Source organism: Drosophila biarmipes, chromosome X, assembly GCF_025231255.1.
Source record: "Drosophila biarmipes strain raj3 chromosome X, RU_DBia_V1.1, whole genome shotgun sequence".
NCBI classification, from domain to species: Eukaryota; Metazoa; Arthropoda; class Insecta; order Diptera; family Drosophilidae; genus Drosophila; species Drosophila biarmipes.
The window spans coordinates 24,209,876-24,230,153 of NC_066611.1; the positions used below are offsets into that span (position 1 = coordinate 24,209,876).

Here is a 20,278-nt window from a genome sequence, read left to right on the forward strand (position 1 = left end):
TTCGAAAATGTTCTCAAGATGTACACCTTTACTTTGAAGGGGACTTATTACAGAACTGGCAAATTTGTTGGGGACTTACAGCAAAAACAACTATTTTTGATCCGATATCGATTACTATCTGATCTTTTCTCTTCTGGAACCTTTCAATCTGGGCTATATCGGTCTGTGTAGCATACTTTTAGCTACCTTTACAATCACTGATCATTTTCATGGATTTCTTCATGAATTAGATATTGATTTTATCTTTCCTGTTATCTTATTATTATAATATCTCTTCTGGAATTCGGAGATATTATAAGGTATAGTTCACTCTGTGGCTTACAAAGCTGTCGAAAAGTATGCAATGAAAATATATTAAGAGCTGTATCACTGTTTTTTTTTTTTTTTTTTTTTTTTTTTTAATTAACATCTTTATTTAATATAATCCAGGAACAGATCTAATTAAAGCCTTTAACCTAAATGTTTTCTTAAGTAAATAATCTCTTAATTATAAATTATAATTAGTTTTCAACTTGGTATATAGGAGTAGATCAAATTACGACTAGTTTCAAGTAAATAATATATTCATATTAGTCTCTTAGGAGCAGCCCAAAATGTCTTCTTTTGAGCCTGCGAATTGGGATAGCCCCCTGTAATCTCCGGGCTAGACGATTACGGTGGGCAGTTAGACGGTCGTTGTACCTGCTTGAGAAGAACGATATTTGGTCTTCAACAAGACTCAGGTTTAGGTCATTGTGAAGCGTTTGGCCGCTAACGAACCACTCACAGCCAGTGATTTGTCTTAATGTTTTGTTCTGGACGGTTTGGAAACGTTTTCGGTGGGACGCAGCCGCCACTCCCCAAATTTGGATTCCATATCTCCAAGTTGGTGCGATGATTTGTTGATAAATGTGCCGCTTGCATTGTATCACTGTTAGCCACCTTTTTTGTGCACCGATCATTTCCATCGAATTCCTGGTTTAATAATTTATAAATGCCCTACATTTTTCCCAAGTATTTTTGTGAGGTCATTTGCAAGCTTGTGAAAATGCGGCATTTTCCTCCATCGGCCAGTCCCCACTGGAATGCAGCTATGTTAACCTGCGTCCTGTTGCTTTTACTACGAAAATATTTCTGCTGCACAGCTTGATGCCTGTGCCCCCACGAATTAATAATAGAAAAAAGGAAATTGCTCGGCTGGATTCCAGCTTAGCCAACACTGAAACTCGCTTTGCCTGCACCTGAGACCATAATTGAGGCATATTTCGGTACACACGAATCCACAGTGAGCAGGTTATGTTAAGCACTCTAATGGCTCCGGCGGGGTGCGGGCAGGGGTGGCTTGGGTGGTTAAGGGCGGCGCAGGGTGGAAAGTTGCGGGTTACATGGCCAAGGCGCAAACTCAATGCGAAGCAACAGCGGGCTACGAATTACACCGAATGTTCTCATCCAAAAATTTGGGGCAGACTTGCACAGGTGGAGGGGGTTTTCTTAGAGTGCGTGGATGGGGGTTCCCAGAAATGTGCGGCGCTCAGCAGGGCATTTTGGCATGCTTTCCTGTTGCTTGTGGCTGGATTTTGCGCCACACAGCCTGCGACTTCGACGTCAGCAAACCCCCAACTGGCACACAAACAGCAGCGGTCAGGCTTATAGCGGCACTAGAATATTTCTCTCAACACAACTTCATTATCTTCAAAATGCTGAGCCCCAAAGTCATACACCCGAAACAATATTCACCTTGGACTTACAAAAATATGTACTATATTTTTAGGGAGGCTTGGAACACGTTGTTCTTTTTTGTTGACCCATTCTGAAACTTAAAAACCCTTTTCGCCCTTTGTAGGTATAAATAAAATCGGACTTTTCCTTAAAAATGTTATACTTTTCCGTAGATTCCCCAAATAGTCGCCTAACCTTCTATTAGTATTGATAAAGGTGTCTGGAAGTATGCAATAAAAAACAAAATATTGTCGTTCGGAATGCTCCACCGCAGTTTCGGAGTTGAAACATATCGTTGCATACTTTGCGACACATTTCATAAACTATTTCAAAACGTACTTGTAAGTGTAGTAACTTTGACCTCCACTGTTGGCGTGTGTGTATGTGTGTGGCGCCTCGAAGAGCGAGCGAGACGGGTGGAGTGCGAAAAGCTCTCAAAACCGAAAAGTAACGGGAAAGGTGCGACGAAAAAGGGAGACTTGTGCGGGGTGAGGGGTGCGGGGCGCAACACACGCTTCGTAGTTACTGCAAATGTTGCCGTGCTGGTGTTGAGGCCACTGTTACGTCAGTGTTGCCGCGATCCTAGCGGAAACCAGCGGAAACATTTTTAGGAAATGGTTTTAGATGATTTTTTTGTGTCAAAATATAGTAGCACAAAAACACAATTTTTCACTCGTTTTTCATTCGTAATTTAGTCAAATCGAAACGCACAACAAAAAGACCAACTGCTTTGGGCAGCTATCCACCAGGGCCATCGATCCCCATCACTTTTAGGGGAACTTATTGTTGGACAGAATTTTTCATTTTTTGCCAGGTTGTTTTTTTTTCGAAAAAATGTTAAAAAATGTTGGTTTTTAAATTTAAATGCCAGTCGATAGAAAATAGAGATAGAGAATTAATTACGAGTACAACGAGGTATCACATTTCGTATTTGGACATCATTTCGCAATTTGGTGACCAAAATACTGATATTTTTCCTCTAAAAATAGAGAGTAGCATTTTCCGACGAAAAATATATCTTATTTACTCGCTTCTCAGTCGTAATTTGGTCAAATTGAAAGGCACATCAAAAAGACCATTCAACGAGATATCACTAATCGTTACTTGGTCGAGTGAGGCGTTTAGCTAATAGATCGGCTAGGTAGGCTAGCGATTCCCAATCAATTGCGAATTTCCGACCTGAGAGGTATGGCATCTCTTTTTCTGAGCTTGTTCGGTGGCAAATTAGTTTGCCATACAAATCTATCTGTTTTTGAGGGTTCGAGGCTCCCGCCGACTGCACTGATGTTGCCCGAGTGGCTCGTCCTCATGTTGCCGCCCTCGATGTTGCTGGCGGGGCGGCCGACTCGGCTTTCATTTCGATTTCAGTTGGGCTTCCGCTTCAGTTTCGCTGCGGAGTTGGTCGCGCTCAGACGACGCGCTCTGCCTGGGACAACCGCCTGGGACAACCGCCTGGAAAACCTCGACTGCTGTTTGTTTCTTTTTTTTGTTGTTGGCTCCCTAGCCTCTGGGTTCCCTGGCCTGGCAGCCCAGCCAGTTCAGTTGGTCAGTGAGTCAGTGTTCCGCCAGTTGGGTGCTCGCTTCCTCCGATGGGCGAGCGGGTGGAGAAAGCCCTTGCCCCAGCCCCCCCTGCGGCGGCCGCAGCCAAATTATTTAGAAAGAACAGCAACAGCAACTAGTTGGAAAAGAAAAAGCATACGAGCGGGAGAGGCGCGGAGGAAACGCACGCTGCCACAGGCGACACTTTGCTCTCCGCTGGCGTCGTCGGCGTAAGCAAAACAAATACAAATTTTCGAAATACATTTTACGCGCGCGTGGAGAGGAGCGGAGTTACGGCGAAAAGCTTTGGGCAATCTCCGCAAGCCCCAAACACACGCCCACGCGCAGCCAGAAAACGCCACGAAATGGTGCAAACCAGTGCAGGTAATAAAAAAGAGATCGCCCCGAAAACCACACACTGTCGCCCTATCAGGGTGACAAAAGTTTAATATCCCACACAGTAGTACTTTTGCGTACTTTGAAATCCTCTAGATATTACCCTGAGCCTTTGCCGCAAAACATCTGATGATATATACCTTTGGGAAACCCAAAAATTATAAAATACCAGCGCCGAATGAGTTAGTATAATAAAGTGTGCTATAATTTAATGGACTTAGGCAAGGTACTTAAAAAACTTAAAATTCTCCACGTATTTACTTTCTCCTTTCCGCAAAATACCATTTATTGAATGCCTAAAGGAACCATAAATACAAAACTTAGGCTTATTCATCGCCCAGCGATGTACAGTACTGTTCCTTCACTCAATAGAGTGGCTTTACATTTACAAATATTTAAAAAAGAGCTCAAACTAGGTAATTTAACATTTTCATTTTTTTTACATTTTTCGTTTGGCAGTTTTCTTGTAGCCAAAGAAAATATAACTTGGCACAACACGGCGTATGATTAATACGCCAACTATGCGCTTGCTTTTGCCTTGAAACTGTGACGCAGTTTTCATCCACTGCGAATAGTAAACAATGTCTGCAAAGCCGAATTTGAATAGAAAAACAAAAATATGTAAATTACACATAAAAACTCGGGTGATACTGTCAGATGTTGACATAAATATTTATAAGGAGGGCTGATAGCGTGACACTCTATTACTTACAATACTTGTACGGAAGGCACTCTTCAATCATAGGATTTTCGGCTTGCATTACTGGCAAAGATGTTCCATGGATAGCATAAGATACACCCTGGTGGATGAGACACGCGCGTGGGGCAGCCAGATAGTTCCTGCATTCGGGCATCGCTATTCATATTTTATGTTTTGCAAGAATTTCGTGACTCCGCCCGCCAGCAGCGCCCAAAGCGCGGAAAGCTCCGTGCAAATACAGTGCCGACTACATATACATATAATTCATTCAGGTGTGCGGGTTTTGCCAGGTGGTGGTGTTATTACGGGGGTGTTCTTATGGGTTTACGGCCGTGTGGGTGCTGCATTTCCCGGTAATCCTAATCCCTGGCAATCAATGCAACTGCCTTAACTTCCCAGTCACACACTGCCAAGGACACAGATGTGTATGTGCGCCAGCCAATTTACTCTCCGGCCCGCCTTTCTTTGCTCGATTTATCAGCGTGCCATTGGGATAAGGATAAGCCCCCTTTCAGTGGATGGAATGCCAGTGGCGGATGGCCACTCGTGTTTTATGCCACTGAAAGTGCTTTTAATTTGATTAAGCAACAGGTAAGCTCGCTTAATTGCTTCTATAATTTTGTTTATTATTTTAATACGATTTATTCAACTGCCTCGTGGCCTTACCTCATGGTCTTTGACCCAAGCTTCGACATTTCTTAAATCCACTCGTTTAATAAAATAAGTGTGGGGGCTGATAAAGCTGCTTGTTTTTTAATTTACGTAGCTGGCTTAAACATTATTTTCCTTTTTAACATAGCAAATTGGAGCCTTTTAAATCTCTAGCATTCAAGTTAAGGTGTCTAAAAGTATGCAACTATGTTTATTAATCTCAATTTACTCAGGAAGACGACTATCCTTTATTAACATTGTAATGTTAATGTTGCTTATTAAAAAAAACGCAATAGCGAAGAAAGAAAAGCTTTGCTTACATAAATATTTTATAAATATTAGAAAAGACAAATAATATATTTTAAAATAGTTAACACAACTAATATTATTTAATAGTTCCATGGGGTTCTATAAAACCAATGTCGCCTCATTTCGCTATCTCTTGTGCCAAACAGAACAAGAATCGCGTGGTTCCACGCTCGGGACTCTCCGGACCGTAGTTGTCCAATGTCCGTGGTGCAGCGGGGGCTCTTCCGACTGGGAAACCGGGAAACTGGGAGCTGGGGAGCTCGCTGATGAGCACGGGCGTAAAACTTTTATGAATGAACCTCGATTGGCCGCATCGGAAGGCGGCAATTCGGAGTGCCGTAGTCAAGGCGGGGGCGTTTGTTTATGTTTTAGCTGGTCGGCCTTGCCACTCGCACAACCACCCCAACCACATTGAGCACCCTAACCACCATAACCAGCCCGCACCACCCACTTGGCGATGTTCCTGATGACGTGGCCATCGCCTGACAATGTTGACGATGATGTGGCCATCATCAATTGCTCAATTATGGCATTAGCTAAAAGCCGAGAGCCAGCAGCTGTGAGCTGTGGACTCAAGTCGGCCTCGATGAGATTGACTTGGCTGAGTTCTGGCTCAATGTCAGAGATCAGGGTGAGCCGCAGTCGAATGCACAGATCCAGTGGTTATAAGAGAAATCCCAAATAGTGTCTGAAAATCTGCTTATCATAATCATAGCTTACTTACTGGCAAAAAAACCTTATTTTAGGCCGTTCCAAAAGGCTTAAAAAGATCCCTAAAAGTGTGCTATAAGAAATTCATGTTGTTCCAATGAACTAAAAAAAATTCCAAAGCATACTGTTACACACCTCTTAAAGGGTTTTCAAACTTTTTCAGATTTCTCTGTTTATAAAAATAAATATAAATAAGAATAAGAACAGGAATGCGAAAACCTGTGCTTTTGTGAGCTATATATATATTTTATAAGAATATTATCTGTACCATAATACATACCATTTAGCGTCTAAAGCTGCTATTGTTCTTTCAACTAGTGCAAGAAGTAATGGTAGTGCCATATGCGATTTTAAACAGGCTGCTTATGGGCAGGTTCACCCCCAGAGTACATACGACCGTGCACTTAACGCCCTGTTGACAGTAAAAGTAACAGAGGTCAAATGGAAAGCCCTGCGTGCATGTGTGCGTGAGTGTGCCAGTGCTTATGCGTCTGTGTGGGGCGCACGTGTGAGCAAAAGAACTGGTCACAAAGTGTTGCATACTGCTAGGCGGTTTAGGGGTACGCCGGCACCAAGGGTATCTAGTTCATAGTTGTGGTAATAAATATGACTTATTGGTTGGCTCGGATAGGCAATTCAATAATTCTTGAAATTGAAACGAGACTTGCACTTTTGAGTTAGGCATCAAGCAATTCTCAGTTATGGAGAGGGTACCTTTGGTGCCGTATTTTGGGCACTGTTGTTTCTGGGCACGTCCGTCTCTCTTCCATGACAAAGCCATCAAAGTGTGGGCTTACTGTCAGCGACAGAGTCGTTATCCTGACGTGCGTGTGTCTGCATGTCCTGCGTCCTGTCAGTGCCATTAATATAATGCCCTAGCCTGGGCTCCTTCAAAATTAAAAATCCACTGTCTGGTCATCATTAATTTCGTGTCAGACCGTGTACCCTACTCCCCTTTCGGTAGCTCTTTTTTAGACCCTCTCGATATACACCAGTTGCCCCGAAGCTCGGTCCTTTTCCAAGGACTTCAAAGGCTCAGGAGAAGCGGGGGGCGGAGTCCCAAACAAATAGCCCAAGTTCTTCAAAGGGAGCCATTCCTTAATGTCAATCAAATGCCTTGAAAAGAAATCGCATTGTTTGGCAATTCTTTCTGAACTGATAGTTGGATGGACAGCTGAATGGCAGCAGATCGAAATTCGTTTAAAAAATGCCAAAGCTTGTGTGGCAGCCAGAAACCCGAAGAAAGCCTTTAAGGAAATTAGGAAATTTCTTTTGTATACTTTAGTAAAGGCTTAATACAAATATGGGCATTTTAGATATTAAAATATTGCTGACATCTGAAAGATCAAGAAAAGATATTTAAAAGTAGTTGTAGTTTTTAAGAATTCCTAGCCTTCGAGTATTGCGCAGAAAACCTTGTTAAATGAATTAAAATCGGAGTCGTGGGTGTTGCAGTTTTAATGCTGCCTACTTTTTGGGCAATGACTAGCAGTGGAATCGTGCTCAATCAGGCGCCTAAAGTCGTGGGTCGTGTGGCTTGAAAGGTCAGTGCATCCATCATGCGTCCCCCGTGCGGTTGCCGCACGAGGCAGGCAGCACTGCGTCCGTGCCCCCTGACCTTTGCTGGCCCTGCACTTGGTGCATTCGAAATGACAAATGGAAACTGGCAATGCGAAGTGCAACTGTTTCTGCCCGGCCTAATTAGGCATTCCGGTGGGCGTGCTTGTTTGCCAGTGTTTTCCCATTTCCCATTTCCCGCTTTCCTATTTTCCAGCTTTCCCGCTTGCTTGGGCACAAGTTGCGAGTGCCTCCTCCGAGATTCCTGCTCGCTCGTCCGGCGTAAGCTGCTTAAATGCCCCGTGCAATCGTGCAATATTTGCTTTGCATAGAGACTTGACTGCAGGAACGCCCACGGCGGTGGAGAAACAGCAGGTCTTGCCCCCGCTCTGCCCAGCAGCAGGAGAATTAGCGCAAAGTTCAGAGGTCAATTGGGGGGCAGGGGGCGTAATGCTCAAACGCAGAAAACCCAACGCATATAATTTTAATTGCAAAGACCAACAAATTGCATTTGCCAGCGACGTGGGCGAGCAAACTGCGGCTCCCATCTCCTTGAGAAGCCCCGCGACTTAAGTGCGGAAAAAATTCCATCTCTGGCACTTCATTCAGCGCGAAACTGCACAGATTTCCAGCTTATCCCCATTCATTGGCAATTTTCACAGCGCTCACGGCACCTTTCAATCCCAGTGGGACTATTTTCCCGGAGTGGAAAAGCTGTCGGCCATTTCTAAATTCATTTTAAATTTTATTTCTTTTTAAATTATGACAAATATTTAGGTAGTTTAACTGCCGAACCATAGGTACCCTTAAAAAATGCTAAGTCTTAATCTTGATTCAAAAGTCAAAAGTTGAGTGATAATTAATTAGTTATAGTCCTAAATTTTAGTTATGAGGTTATATTTTTATTAAAAGGTTATATTACATTATTTACTTAAGTTTAAAAATTTAAAGAAAATAAAAAATTCTAGTTCTATATTTTAGTTATAAGTTTATGTTTATGTTTATGTTTTTATTTTTATTTTTATTTTTATTTTTATTTTTATTTTTATTTTTATTTTTATTTTTATTTTTATTTTTATTTTTATTTTTATTTTTACTACCTACTGCACTACGATTCCAATAACTTTTAACGCGTCAAAATGGTTGGGAAGCCAACAATTTCTTCAAAAGTGTACTTCTTAATTTCCCTTTGAATTCGACTGGTTGACTGCAACAGAAACGCAGAGCAGCATTATCCCCAATAACGAGACTAATAACTCGCCTGTGATTGCGGATTCGAGGCCATTTAAGCGCACTCACACATTAATTTTCCCCGTTTCCGTTCAATTAAGGGCCTTAGTGGCCTAAACTTCGATTCCCCGCTCCTGGGGGAAATCGAGTCGAAGTTTCCTCGGTCTGGCTGTGGTCTACTTAGATGCGAACAAGCCCCACTTAATGCAGTTTGCGTGTCGGGGCCAACACACAGCACACACACAGTGTGTACAATATGTACAATACATTAGACTGTAATTAATGTCGCAGTTTCAGCCCCTGTATACACACAAAGTTATTTAGTTATCTGCCTATGCGGGTCCTTCTACACTTTCTGCCAGATAGCGAACCCCCAAAAACACACAAAACAAACCAAATGAACTGAAGGCAAAGGCAAAAAACGAACCAACAGATGGCTATCCGACAGAAAGTCGTATAATGAGCTGTATACTCAGAGAAAATGATACGTACTTTTGGGAACAAAGTCTCTTACAAAACATACAAAATAGAGGTAAAGGCTTGTACTTTTCGCCAAGTGTACGAAAATATTGGACTTATTTTATTGTAGATTCAAAACCAATGTCACTGACTTTGCCCACTTAAGTTTTTGTTAGTTGTTTATTGACAAACGCACAGCCAATTGCCTAGCCTTTGGTTTCAGATAAAACACTTGAACAAGGCTCCAAAATTCAAACGGAAATTAAAAGTTGTGAAAGTGCCAGTGAGAAACTTACTGAGAAACAAGCAAATGTGCTTTTTTCCTTGAGAAATCACGCTTGAAAGCCTTCTAAGTGTCTAAAAGTATGCAACAATATATTTTAAGCTCTGCAGCCCCCGCTTAAAGTGTTTTCGGGCTTCCAGAACAGGTTTCAGCTGAAATAATAACAGTTTATGAGAGCATTTAACTTGAAAAATTCTACTAAAAGTGCGAGTGGCTGAAAATCGAAGTCTTCATAAAGAAAATTAAGGAAAAATCCATTCAAATAGCCATAACTTGTTGTAACTGCCACAGAAGCGGTTCGGGGCCATAAAACCGAAATTAAGCGAAGGCCCCGGGAACATCTATATCCGTGACCACATCAAAATGGGTATAAAAATAAAAGCATCGAGCAGCAGGTCGAGAAAATGCGGACCAGCGAGCTGCAAGGGCGAAATATTTTGGGGCGTTGGAAATAGAACGCTTTTATTTAAAGCGCTGTGGCTGGGATAGTCAACCACACGGGAGCCACCTATTTCCCACCGATTTCCCACCGATTTCCGCCCTTTTCCGCTGCCCCCACTAAGGCCCGACCTTGGGCGTGTGTGTGCGAGGCCCAAAATGGTTATTAAGCCTGTTTAAGCCATCAATTGCCATTTGCTGGGCCAAATGAATTTACGATTGCAGGAAGGGGGGTCCGAGGACCTTCTCCTACGAGGAAAGCCCCTCAATTTCTCATTTCCCATTTTCCCCAGCCGTGTTTGCTGAACTTGGCAGAAACTGAAATTGATTCGCACTGCGGCAAATTTCGCTCTTGATTGTTCCTGGGGATAATTGACAAAGTTGCTTGTTGAGCTTCTGGATTCTGTTGCTCGAGAGTTTCCTTCTCCATTCGCCAGGGGACTCTAAAGCGAATTTCGTGGGTCTGGCTTCCTCGTGGACTTCGATTTCACTTGATTTTGCTTTTCACTTGGCCTGTTTGATTGATTACCCATACGCCAGGTGGGCCAATAAAAATTGAAGCACTTTGAACTTTTAAGGCCCAATTGGCTCGGGCAAATGTTTCCCTCCCACTTATCAGCTTGCTTAATTTTAAAACGTTGCAACTACCTGGTTTTTAAAACTTAACATAGAACTTCGTTCCTTAACTTTCAAACCACTTATGGTTTCTAGAAAATTAATTTAAATTTGAACAAGGTCTATGTTCAGTATTTTATATCTTAAAGTTTCTTATGGCCAGGCAACTTATCAACGTTATGCAGCTTAGTTATTTCAATTTAAACCGAATCGTAGCAATGTTCTAAAGGTAAATACATGTCTCAAAAATGTTTTTATCTTTTTCTGCATTTTGATTAGTTTTATACATTTTGTTTAGGCAGTAACTTTTTACATCGCCGCGAACTTTAAGGATGGTTTTATGGCTTTTACGGCTTGCTTTCCACCTATTGTTGTGTGTGCTTCGACCCACAGCATCTCCCTGCGGGATAATCGCTGGCCAAGACCAACAAGCTCAGCAAGGTCACTGCGGAGGTGACCCTGCCCTCCACCCTTTCTCCCCTTCACCCAGTTGCCATTGATGATGCTGCTCCGGCTGGGCGATCCCAAAGGGTTTTCAAGCTCGCAACTTTCGGGGTCGATAATGCTGGGGAGCACTCGCCACACTGAGAGGAAAGCAACACACAAATAGTGCAATTAAAATAAAGTCAGATGTGAATTAATCTTTTTGGCTCTCCTAAGCCAGCCTGGTCTTTCCAAGCAGCAGGTTCGCCCACTTTGCTTGTGTGCAAGTACAGAGCAATTACCCGAGTATCCCGCACTATTTACTTTCATTTGGACGCGTCCACAGAGGCCAGGCAAACAAATAAATAAACAAATCAGCAAAAGCAAATAGCAAATGGCAGATGGCAGATGGCAGGAGCTGCGGAGCTTTCTCCACTTTCTCGCCAACATATTTGCATTTCCCGGCTGGGGGAAACGGAGTTATTAAAACTTGTTGCCAAGGCCCCGTGCTGCGAGCATTTAAATGCTAATTACATGCAATAGATGGGCGAAAGTGGAGGGACGAGGAGGCGAACCTAACAACAAGTGTCAGATGCAAAATTAAAATGGTGCAACAAAGAGCAGCAATTAAAGGGGCAACTTTTCGAACCATTTTCCACACATTTTCCCACCCGTTGTTGCAACCACTTTCCACCCAAGTCCTCCCACTGCCAAGGACACAGCCTGGCGACAACGCGGTCGGCGTTCCAGACTGCGAGCACTTTGTTGTCGCCACAGACCATCCCCATCCCCGTCCGCATCCAGCGTAATGAACCCAGCTCTGTGGGCGGCGTCCATCAAGTCGCCAGTGGGAAGTGCATTCGGGAAACCCCAAAACCAATATCCATCCGAAATCGATTTCGTAGAAAATAGATGAAGCTTTTTACGATTCCTAATGAGGATGGGGGGTATATTGACCTACTTTCTGTGGCATGTTTAGGTTACGCAGAGGCGTATTTCACTTATTTTGTAACTTTACTTAAGGTAAAGTAAAGTATAGATTTATTATTTAAGCCTTATAAAAACTTCTAATTAGCTTGGGGAAGAATTATACACTTTTTTCTACAACCTCAAGAAATATTTCTCTAATATTGTAATAAAACAAAGATTTTTTTGAATGAAAATTTTGAACGATCTCTAATGAAGAGATTCCATGCATTGGCGTCCCTTTGGCCTGTCCATGGTGATCCGACATACTTCCCTTTGGCAACCATTGGTCCTCCGGCCACATCAGTCTTCGTCCGTCATCTCTCGGTGGAGGCGTGAGTGTATCTGCATCCGTACGTGTATCTGTGCGTCTGAGTATCTGTGTATCTGGGCACTGGTCGCCGGTCCCCCGGGGATACATCACCCCCCGCCGACCTCTCCGCTGTCGCTCCAAATGGAGAACAATTAATGAAAATGAAAATGAAATTATACGTGGCCGGAGGCCATCATGAGTTTTGAGTGCAAATGCCATTAGCATTTTAGCTACGAACGTGTTTGGGGGCGGCAGTCATCGCATGCTGGACATATTGAGTTTCGCAGACTGCACAGGACATCCAGGACATTCGGGACACTCGGGACGTACGAAGTATACACAGGACGCAGCGCAGGGGGTCAGTGTTTACTGGGCGTTGGCGCTGTGATTTCCTTTTAGGACCCGGCGGGGCTTGCTTGCCCCCGACTCGACCAAATGCGATGGCAGGGGTTCGTCAAACACTGGCCTCCATTATTTATATTCATTAAAATTACTCATGTTTCGCAACGATCAAGTTTCCGCGACAAGGAAGTCCGGTTTGTAGGTACTTTAGGAAAAAGGGGAAAGTACGGGTGATGATTAAAGGCACGACCAATAAACTAATCAAACAAAAAGTACACCACAATCACGCACCATTTGGCCTTTAATCGCTTTGCCTTGATTGACTGCCAGTCACCGATGACTATCAGTCACCGGGGACCTTTATGAATTCAGATAAGATCATTTTATCACTGCGATTATGAATCTACGTTTCATGATGGACATTGTTCTGTTGTTCTGTTGAAAGTGCTTTCATGCAATTCGTAAGGGCAAAATCCGTAAAATATATGCCCATAATAACATGAAAAATAGTGCAGTTACGCCACTGCTCAAACAATGTTGGATGCTATTACTTTTCTGTCCACTTCCAGATGGCTCCGACTTTAAGGAGCGGCTGATAGCCAGCGTGAAGAAGGAGGTGAAGCAGCTGATGGAGGAGGCGGTGACCAAGAAGTACGTGCACGAGGAGAGCAGCTCGGTGACCGCGCTGTGCGGGGCTGTGGAGGCCTGCCTGAGCCAGGGCCTGCGCCGGCGGGCCCTGGGCCTGTTCAAGACCTCCTCCACGACGGCGCTGCTGCACAAGATCGCCAAGAGCTGCCCGGAGGCGGAGCACATCAGCAAGCTGGTGCAGGAGATCGAGGCCAGCGACCCCAGCAAGCGCTCCTCCAGCAGCAGCGACAGCTTCCAGCGCCCGCCGATGCTGAAGAAGAGCAGCAGCAACTCGATGTCCACCGGCGGCAGCGGTGCGGTGGCCACCTCGTCCTCCGCCTCCGCGTCCATCAGCGTCAGTGCCAGCAACTCCAGCATGTCCCTGGCCAGCATGAAGTGAGTTGCAGTTGCGTAATTTCTCTGCATTGCCAGAAACTTAAAATCCAACATGAACTTATTTTTAATTTCTTCTGTTTCTATCATTTCATTTTGTAACAAAATAATTGGGTTTTTATAGTTTCGATTCAAGTAATTGGATTTTCTCAATTTTATGCTGGTTCAACAGCTTGAAATCCAATTTGAACTTAGGCTTCATTCTTGTGGTTTTACCATTTCATTCGGGTTATCAATTCATTAATTGGGCTTTTCAACTTTACACTGAGCCTACAACTTAAAATCCAATTTTCACTTATTACTTGGATTTTGATTTTATTTGGACTTCTTAGGAAAACTATTTATTGAATTTTAAACTTACTTTTAGGAAAAGTATATATATATAGAATATATCTCATCTATAACTTTTGAATAGCACTACAAAAACGTTTTAGACTTATATAAAAATCGTTGCGAGTTGTACCTTGGACTTGTGTTATTGTATTGGAGTTGTACTTTTTTATGAAGATTAAATTTACCATGATTATTTTGAAGGTACTTGTGGATTCGCCTGGCTCTCTACGAGAAGCGCCTCACCAAGATCATCGAGTACCTGGTGTGCAACGCCAGCAGCTTCTACGACCGCGACTCCCTGGTGGCCGACCCGGACTACGGGTCCATTCTGAGCTCCCTGCTGGTGGGTCCTTGTGCCCTGGAGTTCACGCGGGCCAAGACAGCCGATCACTACTGGACCGACCCGCATGCCGATGAACTGGTGAGGAGGCCTTCTTGTTTCATTTTATTGTATCATTTTTGAATATATATTTCATATTTCCATTGTAACATTTTACACTAGTATGTCTCATTGTACGACTACGCAGGTCAAGATAAAATATAGAACTTTCCAGAATTGATTATTCCTAAACTAACGAGTTTTACCAACTTTTATACTGCCTGATCCTCCAGGTGCAACGCCACCGCATCAGCTCAGTGCGCCGCTCCTCGTCGACCTGCTCCCGCCCGGCGATCATCAACTTCAAGCGCAGCCTCAACACCAGCTCCGACGAGGCGAGCAGCGGCTCCTTCAAGTCGATCGCCTCGGCCAGCGTGGCCAAGGACTACGTGGAGTCGCTGCACCAGAACGCCAAGGCCACCCTGCTCTACGGGAAGAACAACGTGCAGGTGCTGCCCAAGGACGTGGCCGACCCGATGCCCGGCTACCTGAGCCTGCACCAGCACATCCAGACGCTGACCATCAAGTGGACCCCGAACCAGCTGATGAACGGCTACACCGAGGCGGAGGAGGCGGAGGACATCGACAAGGACGCCTTCTGGGCCTACGCCCTCAACATCAACGTGGACGAGATCGTCTACGTCCACTGTCACCAGAGCCGCGGCGAGGACAGCGGCGGCACAGTCATCCTGGTGGGCCAGGACGGCGTCCAGCGGCCGCCCATCCACTTCCCCGAGGGCGGGCACATGCAGCAGTTCCTCAGCTGCTTGGAGACGGGTCTCCTGCCCCACGGCCAGCTGGATCCCCCGCTGTGGTCGCAGCGCGGCATCGGCAAGATGTTCCTCTGGCCCAGGAGCATGCGGAGGCGCATCCTGCCCTCCGTCATGGAGTCCGTGGACGAGACGCCCATCGACTACGTCTTCCGCATCGTCAGCAAGAGCCGCCACGAGGAGTTCGGTGAGTGCTGGACACTGGGAATATAATTTCAGATAATTATTTACCGCTTTCAGCTGCCACCCACTCGATCCTGGACTTCGTGCGGAGCACTCCGCGCCGGGCGCAGCTGAGCAGCTGCTCCACCACCGGCAGCAGCGACTGCTCCAACAAGAGCCTCTCCATCGACCAGTTCCCGCTGGAGTCGCCGCTGCTTCTCCAGCAGCAGCAGCAGCAGCTGCTCCAGGCGCAGAGCACCAGCATCGAGATGGTTTGCTCCACCATGCGCAGGCAGATCATCTCCAGGGCCTTCTACGGCTGGCTGGCCTACTGCCGCCACCTCTCCACGGTGCGCACCCACCTGTCCGGCCTGGTGCACGGCAGGATTACGCCGGAAAGTGAGTTGGCGAGGCCCGCTTATGCTTCTTTTAATATTGAAAAATATATAAATATTCAATATTACTCAGCTTTAAGATACTTTAACAACCTAATTACTTTATTTACCCTTTCGAATTTGTAATTTTTAAATTTTTGCGACCTTTTTTCTAATCCTCCAAACATGCCAAATAGTCCCTTTCCAGTACACCTTTTTGCCCTCAGTATAAATATCTAGTAAAATTTTAAACGATTTTGTTTAATTGCAATATTCGAGGCATTCTAATGTTGTTCTCATTAATATATAAATATAAATATTTGTATTAAATATATATCATATCACTGGAATCCTTTTGTCCTGTTCCCCTGCAGTGAAAGCCGATGAGGAGGGCCTGACCAAGGAGCGCTGGCAGCTCCTGAACGTAGACGGTGTCCTGGAGAACGCCACGGAATTCTACCGCCTGGTCTATTTCGGAGGCGTGCAGCCGGAGCTGCGCCAGGAGGTGTGGCCCTATCTGCTGGGACACTACGCCTTCGGCTCCACCACGGAGGAGCGCCGCAAGCAGGACGAGACCTGCAAGCACTACTACGAGACGACAATGAGCGAGTGGCTGGCGGTGGACGCCATTGTGCAGCAGCGGGAGAAGGAGAAGACGGCGCGGGCGGTGGCCAAGTTGAGTTCCGGCAGCAACTCCGGCAACGAGAGGACCGTCCGGGCGGCAGACCTCGAGGCGGGCGGTGAGCTGGAAAACGAGGTGTTCGAGGACATCTCCGACATCTCCGATCCCGGTGACCTGGAGTTCGATGAGCAGCAGCAGCAGCAGCCAGTGGAGTGTCCCGTGAGTGGCAACCACCTGAGTGTGAAGCCCGTTCCCAGGGCCATGAAGACGAGCACGGATTCGGGGCATGTGGACGAGGGTGAAAACTTCAACGAGCTGGACGAGGAGCAGGAGGAGGTGGAGGGCAGCGGGCCCAAGCCGCAGCTGGATCAGCAGAAGGAGCCGTCTCCGTCAGCCGGTTCGGCCGACGACCAGGAGGATCAGCTCAACCCGGCGCCCAGCTGCTCCACTTCCACAGCCTCCTCGTACGAGACAGTGGGTCCCGGCGGTGGCCACCAGCAGCCGACCAGCGACACGCGCAGCGTCCTCAGCCCGGAGTACCTGAGTGCCGACGACCTCCAGCTGCCGGAGGACGAGGATGCAGTGAAGCCGCCGCCTCCACCGCCATCACAGGCAACGGCGGCCGTCATCATCACCAAGGCGTCCGTGGACATCACCCACTGGGAGCGCAGCTGCAAGCTGGGCGAGGGCGAGCAAATGTCGCCCGTGGAGGAGCAGGGCGGCGAGTCCGGAGGAGGAGCAGGAGGCGTCAACCTGGATGCCCTGCAGCAGCCCAAGTCCGCCTGCGCCTCGCCAGCCAGCTCCAATGGAGGGGTCTACAGTGTGAGTGGCTCTAGGCTATGTTATGCATTTTAATCTTGGTCGTTTTAATTAATATATACACATAAATATAATCCTAATATTAACCTACCACACGTATACGTGATGTATTTTTTGATTATTTGATTTATAACTATTATTGCTACCTTTTCTTACACTTTTTGTATAATTCCTTAGATTTTTGTAGCCATTTTTGTAATCTTAAATCGTACATTTCGCAGAGCGAACTCCTGGAGCAGTTCGGGCTGAATCTGCACCGGATCGAGAAGGACGTGCAGCGGTGCGACAGGAACTACTGGTACTTCGCCAGCGAGAACCTGGACAAGCTGCGCAACGTGATCTCCACGTACGTGTGGGAGCACCTGGACGTGGGCTACATGCAGGGCATGTGCGACCTGGTGGCGCCCCTGCTGGTCATCTTCGACGACGAGTCGCTCAGCTACAGCTGCTTCTGCAAGCTCATGGAGCGCATGATCGAGAACTTCCCGAGTGGCGGGGCCATGGACATGCACTTCGCCAACATGAGGTGGGCTCTAAGCCAGGAGACACTCCACCTAACACTAATATTGTCCATCCCCCACAGATCCCTCATCCAGATCCTCGACTCCGAGATGTACGACCTGATGGACTCGAACGGGGACTACACGCACTTCTACTTCTGCTACCGCTGGTTCCTGCTGGACTTCAAGAGGGAGCTCGTCTACGACGACGTCTTCGCCACCTGGGAGGTGATCTGGGCGGCCAAGCACATCGCCTCCGGCCACTTCGTCCTCTTCCTGGCCCTGGCCCTGCTGGAGACCTACCGCGACATCATCCTCTCGAACAGCATGGACTTCACCGACGTCATCAAGTTTTTCAATGGCAAGTGGCTGCTTTCGGGGTCGATTGTTCAAAGTCAGGTTAAGCTTTTAGTTGGCTTTGGTTTGGAGCAAAAGTTAACAAATTCAAATTGTTAGTACTTCCTTCTGAAAAAGCAAATGTAACCGAGTGTAACTTAACGGAAAGGTTAACATGACTTTGAGAAATCGATCCTCTAACTAACCAGAAGATTTGTAATGCAATCTGTGCCTTTCCAGAAATGGCCGAGCGCCACAACGCCCGGTCCGTGCTGCAGTTGGCCCGGAGTCTGGTCCTCCAGCTGCAGATGATCATCGAGAACAAGTAGGGTGTGGAGAACCCACCTACATAGCGCGTTATTCTAGAGCCTAGATCGTAGTTCAATCAATTTCGTTTGCCAAAGATAACCAGTAAAGAAAGCCCACTTAGGTAACAGGGCGAAGGAGTGGATTGCCAAACAATAAGTATGTGTCGATCGAAGTCTTCGCTACAGAGTATACAGCAACCCAAAAACCCTAACTGAAGCGGCAACTGCAATCCTAATTGTTAACTTTATTCTTATGCCTACGTAAGTCCTTCCCAACTCTTCACGCATATCCCCAGGAATCAAGGAGACCAGAAAACAGGGGCGCAAATGCAAAAGACTCTGAGCAAAAGAATGAAATCTTATACACGAAATCCTTATACGACCGTAGAGACTTCTGATACTCCCACTGGGCACTCGAACAATTTGTTCTTCGTGTGTTTTTTATACAGAAAACAAACGTCTTATAGAAGGAATGGGGGAGTGCAATGTACTTATCACGTTATATCAAAGAGCAAGTTAAATTATCAATATACACGAAAAGTGCGTTTTACCAGTTAAATCAGATCGACTGCTGTTTATAGTCTGAATGATTTAGCTGAATATCGATGTTACTTGATGGTTTTCCCCTAATTCCCTCTTCGGTTCCTTCGGATCCTTATGCCTATCCCCGATTACTTAAGTTACCGAAAATACCATTACAATGTTTGCCATCGGCTTTTCTACTAAATTCTTTCACGACTTCGATCTGAAGCGACTGTATTAGCAAATCGCACACTAAATAAATAAAAATCCAGAGAAGTAGACACCAAGTAGAAACCTATTAGAGAGTAAGTTCCGTTCCCAAGTAAACCGACTCTCTACTAATCGAACCGAAGGCAACTAAACACGTACCAGCGAGAAATCCCAATTGTGTGTAACAATCAAGGCAACAATAAGTCAAGTACCCTAATATCCATATACACGGCGTGTAGTCGGATCTTTTGTGTCTATTATCTATACAAGCTGCCAAGCCAAGCCAAGTTCCATTTTCATTTGATTGTGTTTCATTTTTATATAAATATATTCATATATATTTACAAGGCAAGTCAGTGCTTATATCTATTCCCCACTGTGTGATCTCTCTACACCGAGTATAAATGTTGTGGATTACCTTATACCTTAATTATACTCTTTGTAAATGTACCTTTCCCCGGACAAACAGGAGGTAGACGACACCTCGGCTCCACTTTATCTCAATTACAAATACAATATATATATACACCCACGATATGAATATGAATCTATATATAGTATAAATGTATACAAGTACAAAGCAAATGACGTTGGTATGTTTGAAATGGAAATAATAAATAACACATATACGATGCATACTGGTCAGAGCCGAGGTTTTCGGGCGGATGGGAAGACATCACGATCCATCAGCTGATCGCTGCGTAAGCCCCTTGCGCAGAATTCGAGGTAAACAATCTTTCCTTATCTGTAGCGATAGGGCGACCTTCCTTTCAGTTTCCATACCTGGCCACTCGTAGTTGCCAATGGCCCAGAAATAAATTGTTATTGGCGGATTGGCGAGGAGATGAATGAAGCGCAGTTACACTCGAAAATAACAGCCAAAATACCGATTTCATGTGCAAAAAAAAGGAATGGAATTTTTGACGATAAACACGGGTTTTCACTCGTTTTTCAGTCGTAATTTAATCAAATCAAAACGCACAACAAAAAGACAGACTATTATGGGCAGCTATCAACCAGGGCTATCGATCCCCATAACCTTTAGGGGAATTGATTTTTTGACCGAATTTGGCATTTTTTGCCAAGGGTTTGTATCATCATTTTTTTCGAAAAAATATTAAAAAATTCTAGTTTTCAGATTTAAATGCCAGTCGATTTGGAATTTAATTGCGAGCACAACGAGGTATAACATTCCTCATTCTGACCTTTTTTCGCAATTTGTCGACCAAAACACAGATTTTTCTTGGAAAAAGGGGAGTATCATAGGGGTAAGGAAACGAGGAAACGATAATA

At 45.3% G+C, this 20,278-nt stretch overlaps 1 protein-coding gene and 1 long non-coding RNA gene across 2 annotated transcripts; both read left to right on the plus strand.

Moving 5' to 3' along the window:
• Nucleotides 1-3,100: 3,100 nt before the first annotated feature.
• On the plus strand, nucleotides 3,101-19,618 carry LOC108027568 (small G protein signaling modulator 1). The gene is made up of 9 exons (XM_017099057.2): nucleotides 3,101-3,621; nucleotides 13,200-13,653; nucleotides 14,185-14,404; nucleotides 14,596-15,319; nucleotides 15,373-15,693; nucleotides 16,043-17,112; nucleotides 17,331-17,635; nucleotides 17,693-17,970; nucleotides 18,186-19,618. The coding sequence occupies exons 1-9, from the start codon at nucleotides 3,603-3,605 to the stop codon at nucleotides 18,272-18,274; spliced, it is 3,480 nt and encodes a 1,159-aa protein (XP_016954546.1). The 5' UTR covers nucleotides 3,101-3,602; the 3' UTR covers nucleotides 18,275-19,618.
• Nucleotides 10,660-11,228, plus strand: LOC127011009 (uncharacterized). Its single transcript, XR_007764005.1, has 2 exons — nucleotides 10,660-10,815; nucleotides 10,885-11,228. It is a non-coding gene; the product is annotated as an uncharacterized LOC127011009 (long non-coding RNA).
• Nucleotides 19,619-20,278: the final 660 nt, after the last annotated feature.